General features: G+C 39.0%; 1 protein-coding gene across 1 annotated transcript in view; it reads left to right on the forward strand.

The window, feature by feature from the left end:
* Nucleotides 1–2,189: 2,189 nt before the first annotated feature.
* ZNF157 (zinc finger protein 157) overlaps nucleotides 2,190–12,720 on the forward strand; it is a 31,247-nt gene continuing 20,716 nt past the window's right edge. Inside the window, exons 1-2 of the mRNA XM_007187184.2 lie at nucleotides 2,190–2,443; nucleotides 4,628–4,834. Of these exons, the coding sequence (XP_007187246.2) occupies nucleotides 4,763–4,834 (72 nt within the window). The 5' untranslated portion in view covers nucleotides 2,190–2,443; nucleotides 4,628–4,762. The remainder of the gene's footprint in view (nucleotides 2,444–4,627; nucleotides 4,835–12,720) is intronic.

Genomic DNA, 12,720 nt, shown 5'->3' on the forward strand with positions numbered 1-12,720 from the left:
GTCTGGACTGTGAGGTGGATCCAGGGTCCTTTTTATTTAGAAACGCTAAATTAAAAAAAGATGTGACATACTGTCTGCTAAGGTTTCCACTACAGATGCAAGAAAAAAGTGTCCTTATGCTTTCTGTCTGTCTGATTGTGGCAATCCAGATTGAATGGGGGAATACAGGGAAAAATTGCAACTGACAAATAACCTTGTGAACAGTAAAAGCCTCCTTTATTTCAAAGAAAAGTTTATAAGAACAGTATTGGAGGGCTTCCCTGGTGGCGCAGTGGTTGAGAATCTGCCTGCTAATGCAGGGGACACGGGTTCGAGCCCTGGTCTGGGAAGATCCCACATGCCACGGAGCAGCTGGGCCCGTGAGCCACGATTGCTGAGCCTGCGCGTCTGGAGCCTGTGCCCCGCAACGGGAGGGGCCGCGATGGAGAAAGGCCCGCGCACCGCGATGAAGAGCGGTCCCCGCACCGCGATGAAGAGTGGCCCCCGCTTGCCGCAACTGGAGAAAGCCCTCGCACGAACCGAAGACCCAATACAGACAAAAATAAATAAATTAATTAATTAAAAAGAAAATCCTTAAAAAAAAAAAAGAACAGTATTGGAAAATTATTCCCCTACACCCTTGCCTTCTGATTTTACTTTTAAAAGCATAAGGGTTCAGTCTAAGCATGGTGGGGAGGGATAGTTAGGGAGTTTGGGATCAGCATGTACACACTGCTATATTTAAAATGGATAACCAACAAGGACCTACTGTATAGCACAGGGAACTCTGCTCAATGTTATGTGGCAGCCTGGATGGGAGGGTAGTTTGGGGGAGAACGGATACGTGTATATGCAAGGCTGAGTCCCTTTGCTGTGCACCTAAAACTGTCACAACATTGTTGGTCGGCTATACTCCAATATAAAATAAAAAGTTAAAAAAATAGATGTGACATGTTTGCTTCAGATACCCCTTATTTGAAGCTCTGAACCTGGGTTGGAAATCGAGTCTGCTTCTCTGTGTCAAAGTGACTTGGATCCTCCAGGCAAGAGTGGGATGTTTTATTCTTACTGACATAATTTCAATTAACAAAGCTTCTGATAGTCTATGATTTTAGAGAACAAGTTTTCTGGGACTAGGGTAAGGCAAGAGAGACATTCACTTCAAAGTGCAAAATTTAAGGGGGCACCAAAAAACTCAGTAATCAAAACAAATAACATTTTAGTGCAATATTTTCAAAAGTCAAAATACAAGAACATTGATGATTGAATCATTAATAGAGAACATGAAGCCAGATCAGAAAAATGCAACATAGGTGTTGGTAGAGTTAAGAAAGGTTCAGGTTTGAGATCAGCTCAGAGAGGCATTGATGATGGAAGTAAACAGGGTCTAGGATTTGAGACGTTGACCAGAAGTCACAACAATAATAAGTTTTGGCAATTTATGTCGAGGTGTGTGTGTTACAACAATATTCTCATATTTGCCATTCTGTCTTTCATCCAGTTCATAAATACTGCTGGGGAGACAGAGAAAATGGGATAATCTGAGAGGCTAACATTCTAGCTCTCCAGATTGTTGAGCTGAGGTCCAGAGAAAGGAAATGAATGTCCTCAGGGTACCCAGCAATCCATACTCAAGCTTAGCCAGGGTCTACCTGCTGGGTTGGAAACACCTTACGCAGGGAAAAGAGCTCTTTACCTCTTGTCAGAGTAGGCTCCCTGCAGGAGGGTGTACTAGGACTAGCTTATAAAGACTGTGTATAGGAGTTCAGAGGTGAAGAACACCCAGAATTCTCTTCTCTCCCAAGAGTCAGTAGCAGCTCCTGAATTTCCATATAAGAGAGGCTAACCTGGTTGACAGCAGGTGTTGGGGGCATGTCTTGAAGATGCATTTTCATCGAAAGTGTGCTTAAAATGTTTTCTAAATATTTTTCTATTGATAATTTGCTGAAAAACATTAGTTGTCCAGATCAAAGGCTAGTATTATTATTCTCACCTACTATCATTTCAGTGGGGTAATGGAGATTGAGGGGGATTAAAGACCCCTCCATATCTGTTCCACAGTCCGTCAAAAGGAGACTGTACCACCTTGACTCCTCCCCTCTCTTCTACAGTGGTATCGCCCAGGAGGGACTTTTCCCCCCTCTTCCCGGTGGTATCTCCCTTGAAGATCGGGACACATCTCCCCTTCCCCCGGGTTGGGGTTTGGCACCTCTGCTTCTGTAAACTTTGCACAAACCTATAGAACTCGGTTCCAAAGACCAGCTTCTCTCGGAAGCTTGTCTTCAGAAAGTTTCTACCCATGAACGACACCCCCCTCCGTCGCCTATGGAACAGCCCACTGTACGGAATGGATGCTATGATGGCGGCCCTCATGGTGGAAAGCCTCGGCGCAGCCATGTTCCTCTCTCGGCACCGCTGCTCATGGACAAAGTCTCTGCAGATCCATAACAGCACCTTGTTCAGAGTGAGTAGACCACAGTCGCACAGCTCTTGTGTGATCGTGTGCGAAATTAACAGCCCCAGAAGGGGCAGGTTCAGAGGTGAGGACAGGAAACGGAAGTGGCCCTCAGAGGCTGTTTAAGTCTTGTTGGCGCGCGGCACTAAAGCGAGTGCACGAGGGTTTGTGGCGTGACAGTCATCAGTGATTTTGAGGTGATGGCTTTGTTGGCTTTTGGGAATGACAGTTTGTGGGGTCAGTTGGTGGGGAATTAAAGAATCTGGTGAATGGGAGTGTATGCGGGTCAGGGAGGGATGGAGGCTTCTGAAGTAGTCAGTTCTTTTTTAGATTCCTTGCTGCATTTTGTTGTCAAGCCCTAATAGTGTGTGTGCTTTTAGATTTTTTCCTCAGTCTCCCCAGAGATTTGCTAATTTTATTAGCCTTTCCAAACTACCAACTTTTGGCTTTGTTGATCCTCTCTGATGTACCTTTGTTTTCCCTTTCCCTAATTCCTACTATCTGTGCTATTTTCTCTTTTATCTAACTTCTTAAATTGGTTGTTAATTCATTAATGTTCAGCCTTTCTTTGTTAAAAGGCATTTGAAAACATGAATTTCCCTTTAAGAGTCTCTTTAGTTGCGTTCCACAAAATGTTATATACACCATCTTATTATTGAGCTTAGTGTTTAATTTTTCTTTTTTATTTATTCTTTACATTACTATAATGTTTTGGGAGGGCTGACATTTTCATTAAATTTTTTGTCCAGGGGTATGGTATGTCTGTGTGACTATTTTATATTTGTCAATTTTTTTTACTTTTTAAATTTATAGGTGCAGCTCCTTAAAGAATTTATTTTACATATTTTATATTTTTCTTGTTATCATTACTAACGGATTTTTTTCCCATTTTCATTTGGTCATTGTTATTATACAGGGAAAAAACTATCTGCTCTTGTAATTTTATCTTGTATCCAGCCCCTTATCAAATTACCCTATGACTTCTGGTAGAGTCTGGGGTAGGTTTTCTATGTATAAAATCATATCACTGGCAAAGAAAGCTACATTTTCATTTCTTTTTTAACTTTATTTTAAATTTTATTTATTTATTTATTTATTTATTTATTTATTTATTTATTTTTGGCTGTGTTGGGTCTTCGTTTCTGTGCGAGGGCTTTCTCTAGTTGCGGCAAGTGGGGGCCACTCTTCATCGCGGTGCGTGGGCCTCTCACTATCGTGGCCTCTCTTGTTGCGGGGCACAGGCTCCAGATGCGCAGGCTCAGTAGTTATGGCTCACGGGCCTAGTTGCTCCGCGGCATGTGGGATCTTCCCAGACCAGGGCTCGAACCCTTGTCCCCTGCATCGGCAGGCAGATTCTCAACCACTGCGCCACCAGGGAAGCCCCATTTTCATTTCTTTGCAATATTTATTCTGATTATTTCGTCTTCTATTGTGTAAGCTAGAGCCAGAAAAAACAATTTTGAGTTGTATCAGACATCCCTATCTTTTTACTAATTTTAATGGCAGTTGCTTCATCATTTTATTTTTTAGCATAGTATTTCAGGGATATGTTTTGTAAATGATTTTTGTGATATTTAAGTGATTTACTTCTTCCTTAATTTTAGTTTGAGTTTTTATTAGTAATGACTGCTGAATTGTGTCAAATGCTTTTTTGGTGTAAGTTAAAAGCAGCATGTTTCCTCCCCCACCCCCAGTTTGTTGATTTAATAAATATTATTAATGTTGAATCATCTTCTGGAAAGAAGAGGCTCAGAGCTTCTCTGCAGAAGAATTTAAGAGGGATTTTTCACCCTAAAATGGTGAAATAATTAAAGTGGACAGAAGAGACCCCTTTCATTAAGATTACCAGGTTTCCAGGTTTTTTGCCTCCACAGTCACTCACCAGGACCCCATGGACAAGTCCTTCCCCTGCCTACCCCATGGGGCTTCAGCACCATTCACTGCCTCACTTCCACCTTCTCCCCAAACCCAGATCTGCCGTGAACCTGGAATTGAGTGATGAGCTGGTTGGGTAAAGTGTGAAGCACCCCCTGTGGAGCCACCCAAGAGTAACGGACTCTGAGTTCATTCATTTGACTCCAAATATCATGACTGTTTCCACAATCTACCCTCACTAATACTCAGAGTGGGAGTTGCTGAACTTTGTGGGGTGAATGTGGAATGACAGTGATGACATGGATACTATCCTTTTAGGATTTGTTGGTGTCTCTGTGGAGCTGTTGAACTTTCTGCATATTGGAGGCTGCAGGATCTTCCATTTATTCTGACTGCAGCCCACATACAAAGGCCTCTCCAGCTTTGGAAGGTGGGCTGGTACTCGGAGTCAACATGCCAGCTAATGGGAAATCACCCCAGAGGTTTCCTGCCCTGGTTCCAGGACAACCTGGCAGATCATTTGAGGTAAGTAAGAGGAGCCTACTTTTTCCCATTTTTTTATTTTTAAAAAAATTTTTAGACAAAAGTTTTTATTTTTTAGACAAATTTTGATTTTGAGATAATTGTAGATTCAAATGCAATGTACTGATGTACTGTTTACCCAGTTTCCCCCATCATAGCATCTTGCAAAACCTTGGTATTGATACAGTATCACAACCAGGATATTGACATACAGAACATTTCCTTTACCACAAGGATCTCTCATGTTGCACTTTAATAGTCACACCCACTTCCCTCCTCCCCCTCTCCCTCCTTAACCCCTGGCAACCAATAATCTGTGCTCCAGTTCTATAATTTTGTTATTTCAAGAGTGTTATATATGTAGAATCATACAGTATGTAACCTTTTGGGACTGGCTTTTTTTACTCAGCATAATTCTCTGGAGATTCATCCAGATTGTTGCATATATGAATAGTTTGTTCCTTTTTATTGCTGAATAGCATTCCATGGTATGGATTTACCACAGTTTGCTTAACCAGTCACTAGTTGAAGGACATCTTGGTTGTTTCCAGTTTTTGGCTGTTATGAATAAGGATGCTGTGATTGTGTAAGATTTTTGTATCGAAGGAATGCACGTGAGTGCAATTGCTGGATTGTATGCTAAGAGCATTAAAACAATTAAGTGACCTAATTTTTAGTAGTTCTAGATTTACAGAATAATTGAGATGGTAGTATTAGTGTGGTACATTTGTTACAATTAACCAATATTGATACATTATTATTAATTATAGTCAACAGTTTACAGTAAGGTTCACTCTTTGTGTTACACATTCTATGTGTTTTGACAAATACATAATGACATATATCCACCATTACAGTTCATACAGAACAGTTTCATCTGTGCTTTAGCTATTCATTCATCTTCCCTCTCCCCCTGCCTGAAACTCTGGCAACCACACTTTTTTACTGTCTCTATAGCTTTGCCGTTTCTAAAATGTCATATAGTTGGAATCATACAGTCTGTGGCATTTTCAGATTGGCTTCTTTCACTCAGCAATTTGCATTCAAGTTTCCTCCATGTCTTTTCATGGCTTGATAGCTCATTTATTTTTATCACTGAATAATATTCCATTGTATGGATGTACCACAGTTTGCTTATCCATTCACCTATTGAAGGACACCTTGGTTGTTTCCAGTGTGGGGTGATTATGAATAAAGCTGCTATAAACATGTATGTACAGGTTATGGTGTAGACGTAAGTTTTCCATTCATTTGGGTAAATGACTAGGAGTGCAACTGTGGGTCATATGGTAAGACTTTGTAAGAAACTATCTTCCACAGTTTTTCATCATTTTCATTCTCACCAGCAATGAATGAACATTCGTGTTGCTTCATATCTTTGCCAGGATTTGATACTGTCAGTTTTTTGGATTTTAACCATTCTAATAAGTGTGTAGTGGTATCTTATTGTTGTTTTAATTTGAAATTCCATAATGAAAAATGATGTTGGACATGGTTTTACATGCTTATTTCCCATCCGTATATTTTCTTTGGTCAAGTGTCTATTCAGATCTTTTGCCCATTTTGTAATGGGGTTGTTTGTTTTCTTATTGTTGATTTTTAAGAGTTCTTTGTATATTTTATTTTATTTTATTATTTAAAAAAAATTTTAAAAATATTTATTAGGGGCTTCCCTGATGGCACAGTGGTTAGGAATCCGCCTGCCAATGCAGGAGACACGGGTTCGTGCCCCAGTCCGGGAAGATCCCACATGCCGCGGAGCGGCTAGGCCCGTGAGCCACAACTACTGAGCCTGCGCGTCTGGAGCCTGTGCTCCGCAATGGGAGAGGCCGCGACAGTGAGAGGCCTGCGCACCGTGATGAAGAGTGGCCCCCGCTCGCTGCAACTGGAGAAAGCCCTTGCACAGAAACGAAGACCCAACACAGCCAAAAAAAAGAAATTTTTTTAAAAAATTATTTATTTATTTATTTGTTTATTGGCTGTGTTGGGTGGGTCTTAGTTGCAGCAGGCGGGATCTTTTGTTGCAGTGCATGGGTTCTCTGTTGGGGCGCATGGGCTTCCCTCTAGTTGTGGTGTGTGGGCTCCAGAGCGCGTGGGCTCTGTAGTTGTGGCACACTGGCTCCAGAGTGCGTGGGCTCAGTAGTTGCAGCACGTGGGCTTAGTTGCCCTGAGGCATGTGGGATCTTTTGTTGCAGTGCATGGGTTCTCTGTTGGGGCGCATGGGCTTCCCTCTAGTTGTGGTGTGTGGGCTCCAGAGCGCGTGGGCTCTGTAGTTGTGGCACACTGGCTCCAGAGTGCGTGGGCTCAGTAGTTGCAGCACGTGGGCTTAGTTGCCCTGCAGCATGTGGGATCTTAGTTCCCTGACCAGGGATCAAACTGGCGTGCCCTGAATTGCAAGACAGATTCTTAACCACTGGACCACGGGGGAAGTCCCTCTTTGTATATTTTTAAATACAAGTCATTTTATCAGATATGTGTTGTGCAAGTATTTTCTCCTGTTCTGGGCTTGTCTCTTTATTCTCTTAACAGTGTCTTTCACAGAGCAGAATTTTAAAATTTCAATAAAGTCCAACTTGTCAGTTTTCTTTCATGTAATGTACTTTTGGTGTTATATTTTAAAACACTGCCAAACCCAAAGTCACTTAGATTTTCTCCTGTTATTTGCAGAAGTTTTCTTTCTTTTTTTTTTGGCCGCACCGTGCAGCTTGTGGGATTTCAGTTCCCTGACCAAGGATTGAACCTGGGCCATAGTAGTGAAAGTCTGGAATCCTAACCACTAGGCCACCAGGGAACTCCCTATATGCAGAAGTTTTATATTTTTGCATTTTGCCTATAAGTCTAAGATCCATTTAGAGTTAATTTTTGTGAAAGTTGTCAGGACTGTGTCTAGATATTTTCTTTTTGCATATGGATATCAAATTGTTTCAACACCATTTATTGAAAAGGCTGTCCTTTCTCCATTGAATCGCTTTTGTTCCTTTGTCAAAGATCAGTTGTCTATATTTGTGTGGGTCTATTTTCTGGCTCTCTATTTGTTGCATTGATAAATTTGTCTATTTTTACCAATACCATACTTTTATTTATTTATTTATTTTTAAATTGAGGTATAATTGACTTACAATATTATATTAGTTTCAGATATACAACATAGTGATTCGATATTTGTATGTGTTGTTAAATGATCACCATGGTAAGTCTAGTTGACATCCATCACCATACATAGTTACAGAATTTTTTTTCTTGTGATGAGAACTTTTAAGATTTACTTTCTTAGCAGCTTTCAGATATGCAATATAATATTATTAACTATAGTCACCATGCCTGTACATTACATCCCCATGACTTATTTACTTTTTAACTGGAAGTTTGTACCTTTTGACTCCCTTCACCCATTTTACCCTCTCCTCTTGCCTCTGGCAACTGCCAATCTGTTCTCTATATCTATGAGTTTGCTTTTTTGTTTGTTTTGTTTTGTTTTAGCTTCCACATATAAGTGAGATCATACACTATTTGTCTTTCTCTGTCTGATTTATTTCACTTAGCATAATGCCCTCAAGGTCCATCCAAGTTGTTGTAAACAGCAGGATGTCTTTCTTACTCATGGCTGAATAATATTCCATTGTGTATGTGTGTATATCTATATCTCTATCTATCTCACATTTTCTTTATCCGTTCATCCATTGGATGGACACTTAGGTTGCTTCCATATCTTGCCTATTGTAAATAATGCTGCAATGAACATGGGAGTGCACATATCTTTTCAAGTTAGTATTTTCATTTTCTTCAGATAAATACTCAGAAGTGGAATTACTGGATCATATGGTAGTTCTATTTTTAATTTTTTGAGGAACTTCCATACTGTTTTCCATAATGGCTGCACCAATTTGCATTCTTACCAACAGTGCACAAGGGTTCTCTTTTCTCTATGTCCTCACCAACAATTGTTACTTGTCATCCTTTTGATAATAGGCATTCTAACAGGTGTGAGGTGATAGCTCACTGTGGTTTTGATTCACATTTCACTGATGATTAGTGATGTTGAGCATCTTTTCATGTACCTGTTGGCCATTGCTATGTCTTTGGAGAAATGTCTATTCAGATCCTCTGTCCATTTTTAAATTGGATTGTTTTTTGCTATTGAGCTGTATGAGTTCTTTATATATTTTGGATATTAACACCTTGTCAGATATACAATTTGCAAATATTTTCTCCCATTCAGTAGGTTGCCTTTTCATTTTGTTGATGGTTTCCTTTGCTGTGCAGAAGCATTTTAGTTTGATGTAGTCCCACTTGTTTATTTTTGCTTTTATTGCCTTTGCTTTTGGAGTCAGATCCAAAATAATCATTGCTAAGACTGATGTCAAGGAACTTACTGCCCATGCTTTCTATGAGTTTTATGGTTTCAGGTCTTACATTCAACTCTTTAATTCATTTTGAGTTAATTTTTTATATGGTGTAAGATAGTAATCCAGTTTCATTTTTTGCATGTGGCTGTCCAGTTTTCCCAACACTATGTTTTGGAGATATTGTCCTTTTCCCATTGTATATTCTTGGATCCTTTGTCATAAATTAATTGACCATATATGCATGGGTTTATTTCTGGGCTCTTTATTCTGTTCTGTTGTTGTTTGTGTCTGTTTTTATGCCAATACCATACTGGGTTTTTTTCACTAAATTTATTTATTTATTTTTATTTTTATCTTTTTAATTGAAGTATAGTTGATTTAAAATGTTGTATTAGTTTCAGTGTACAGCACAGTGATTCAGTTATATATATATATATATATATAATTTTTTAGATTCTTTTCCCTTATAGGTTATTACAAAATATTGAGTATAGTTCCCTGTGCTATACAGTAGGTCCTTGTTGGTTGGTTATCTATTTTTTGTTTTTAATTGATTTCTTTTTTTTTTTTGGAGCTCCTGATTTATTTATTTATTTATTTATTTTATTTTTTTGGCTGTGTTGGGTCTTCGTTTCTATGCGAGGGCTTTCTCTAGTTGTGGCAAGCGGGGGCCACTCTTCATCGCAGTGCACGGGCCTTTCACTGTCGCGGCCTCTCTTGTTGCGGGGCACAGGCTCCAGACGCGCAGGCTCAGTAGTTGTGGCTCACGGGCCTAGTTGCTCCGTGGCATGTGGGATCCTCCCAGACCAGGGCTCGAACCCATGTCCCCTGCATTGGCAGGCAGACTCTCAACCACTGCGCCACCAGGGAAGCCCCGGTTATCTATTTTATATAGATAGTAGTGTGTATATGTTAATACCAAACTCCTAATTTATCCCTTCCCCCTTTCCCCTTTGGTAAAGGGGAGGTAACCATAAGTAACCATAAGGTAACCATAAGTTTGTTTTATGTGTCTGTGAGTCTGTTTCTGTTTTGTAAATAAGTTCATTTGTATCTGTCTTTTTTTGTTTTTTGGCTGTGCCACCAGGCTTGCGGGATCTCAGTTCTCCCACCAGGGATTGAACCCAGGCCACAGCAGTGAAAGCGCTGAATCCTAACCACTAGGCAACCAGGGAACTCCCTGTATCTTTTTTTAGATTCCACATATAAGTGATATCATAAGATATTTGTCTTCATCTGGCTTACTTCACTTAGTATGATAATCTCCAGGTCCATCTATGTTGCTGCAAATGGCATTATCTGATTCTTTTTTATGGATGAGTAATATTCCATTGTATATATATACCACATCTTCTTTATCCATTCTTCTGTCGATGGACATTTAGGTTGCTTCCATGTCTTGGCTATTGTAAATAGTGCTGCAGTGAACATTGGGGTGCATGTAACTTTTTGAGTTATAGTTTTCTCCCATACTGTTTTGATTACTGTAGCTTTGTAATATATAGTTGACCTTTGAACAACACAGGTTTGAACTGTGTGGATCCACTTATATGTGGATTATTTTCAATAGTAAATACTACAGTACTACATGATCTACAGTTGGTTGAATCTGTGGATACAGAGAAACTGGGGATAAGGAGGAACCAAGTATATGGTGGGCCAACTATAAGTTATACATGGACTTTCAACTGCTCAGAGGGTCAATGCCCCTAATCCTGCATTGTTCAAGGGTTTTAAATCAGATAGTGTAATGCCTCCAGCTTTGTTCTTCTTTCTCAAGATTGCTAGTGTGTTGCAGTATTTAACTTACTGCAAGAAGTGAACTTACTGCAAATAAGTAAACAGCAATTTAACTTACTGCAACTTTTAGTTTTGTTAGGGTTATACTTAAGTGTTTCATACTTCTGAGTAATTATCAATGGTTTCATATTTTTTATTTTGGATTTATTTTATTTTTATTTGGAGCACTTGGTTTTTGTGTGTTTTTCTATGCTTTCTATGACCTTTTCATCTGGAAATAGAGACAGTTTAATTTCTTCCTTTTTATTCTGTATGCCTTTCATTTCCATTTCTTGCCTTATTGTAATGGTTAGAACTTCCAGCACTATGTTGAATAAGAGTCGTGAGAATAGACATCCTTGCCTTGCTCTTGTTCTTCAGTCTTTTATCATGAAGTATAATGTTAGCTGTAGTTTTGTTTTAGATGCTGTTTATCTAATTGAGGGTGTTACTCTATATTTCTATTTCTATTCTGGTTTTTGCAGGAATGAGTGTTGGATTTCTTCAAGTGCTTTTTCTATTTTGATTGATACAATCATGTGATTTTTAAAATCCTGTTAACATGGTGGAGTATATGGATTGATTTTTGAATATTGAACCTGTCTTGCATCCCTGGAATACACCCTAATTGGTCATGGTATATAATTCCTTTAATATATTAATGAATTATAGTTGCTAATATTTTGTCAAGAAATTTTGCCTCTATATTCATGAGTGATATTGGTGTGTAGTTTTCTTTTTTATACTATATTCATCCAGTTTTGTAATCAGGGAATGTGTTAGTTTCATGTGGTTGCTGCAACAAATTACCACAAACTTGGTGGCTTAAAACAGCAGAAATTTATTCTCTCATAGTTCTAAAGGCCAGAAATCCAAAATAAGCATCACTGGGCAAAAATCAAGGTGTTGACAGGGCTTTACTCCCTGCAGAGGCTCTGGGGGAGAATCTGTTTCTTGCCTCTTCCAGCTTTTGGGGGCTGCAGCTATTCCTTGGATTGTTACTTCATCTCTTCATTCTTCATGGCCAGCATCTTCAAATATCTCTCTACTCTCTTCACATCACTGCCTCTGTGTGCGTCAAATCTTCTTTTGCCTCCCTCTTGTAAGGATACATGTGATCACATTTAGAACCCACCTGGATAATACAAGATACTCTCCTTATCGGAAGATCCTTAATCACATCTTCAAAGACCTTTTTATTTTTGCCATGTAAGGTGATATTCATAGATTCCAAGGATTAGGATGTGGATATCTTTTGGGGGCCCCTTTTCACCTATCCTAGGAAAATACTAGCCTCATAGAATGAGTTTGAAAGAATTACCTCCTCTTCTGTTTCCTGTAAGAGATTATGTAATTGTGTTAATTCTTTGTTAAAAGTTTGGTAAAATTCTCCAGGGAAACCATCTGGCCAGAGATATCTTTTTTTGGGTGAGTTTTATTTTTTATTTTTAAAAACTTTTATTGGAGTATAGTTGATTTAAAATGTTGTGTTAGTTTCTGCTGTACAGCAAAGTGAATCAGTTATACATATACATATATCCATTCTTTTTAGATTCTTTTATGAGTTTTAAATTATGGATAAATTTTCCTTAATAGTACAGGGCTACTTAAATTATCTATTTCATATTGGATGACTTGTGGTCGTTTGTGGTTTTTGAAGAATTGGTTCATTTCATCTAAGTTATAAGTGTAGAATTGTTCATAGTAATTTCTCTTTTGATGTCCGCTGGGTCTGTAGTGATATTCTTTGTTTCATTCCTGATA

Source organism: Balaenoptera acutorostrata, chromosome X (assembly GCF_949987535.1).
Source record: "Balaenoptera acutorostrata chromosome X, mBalAcu1.1, whole genome shotgun sequence".
NCBI classification, from domain to species: domain Eukaryota; kingdom Metazoa; phylum Chordata; class Mammalia; order Artiodactyla; family Balaenopteridae; genus Balaenoptera; species Balaenoptera acutorostrata.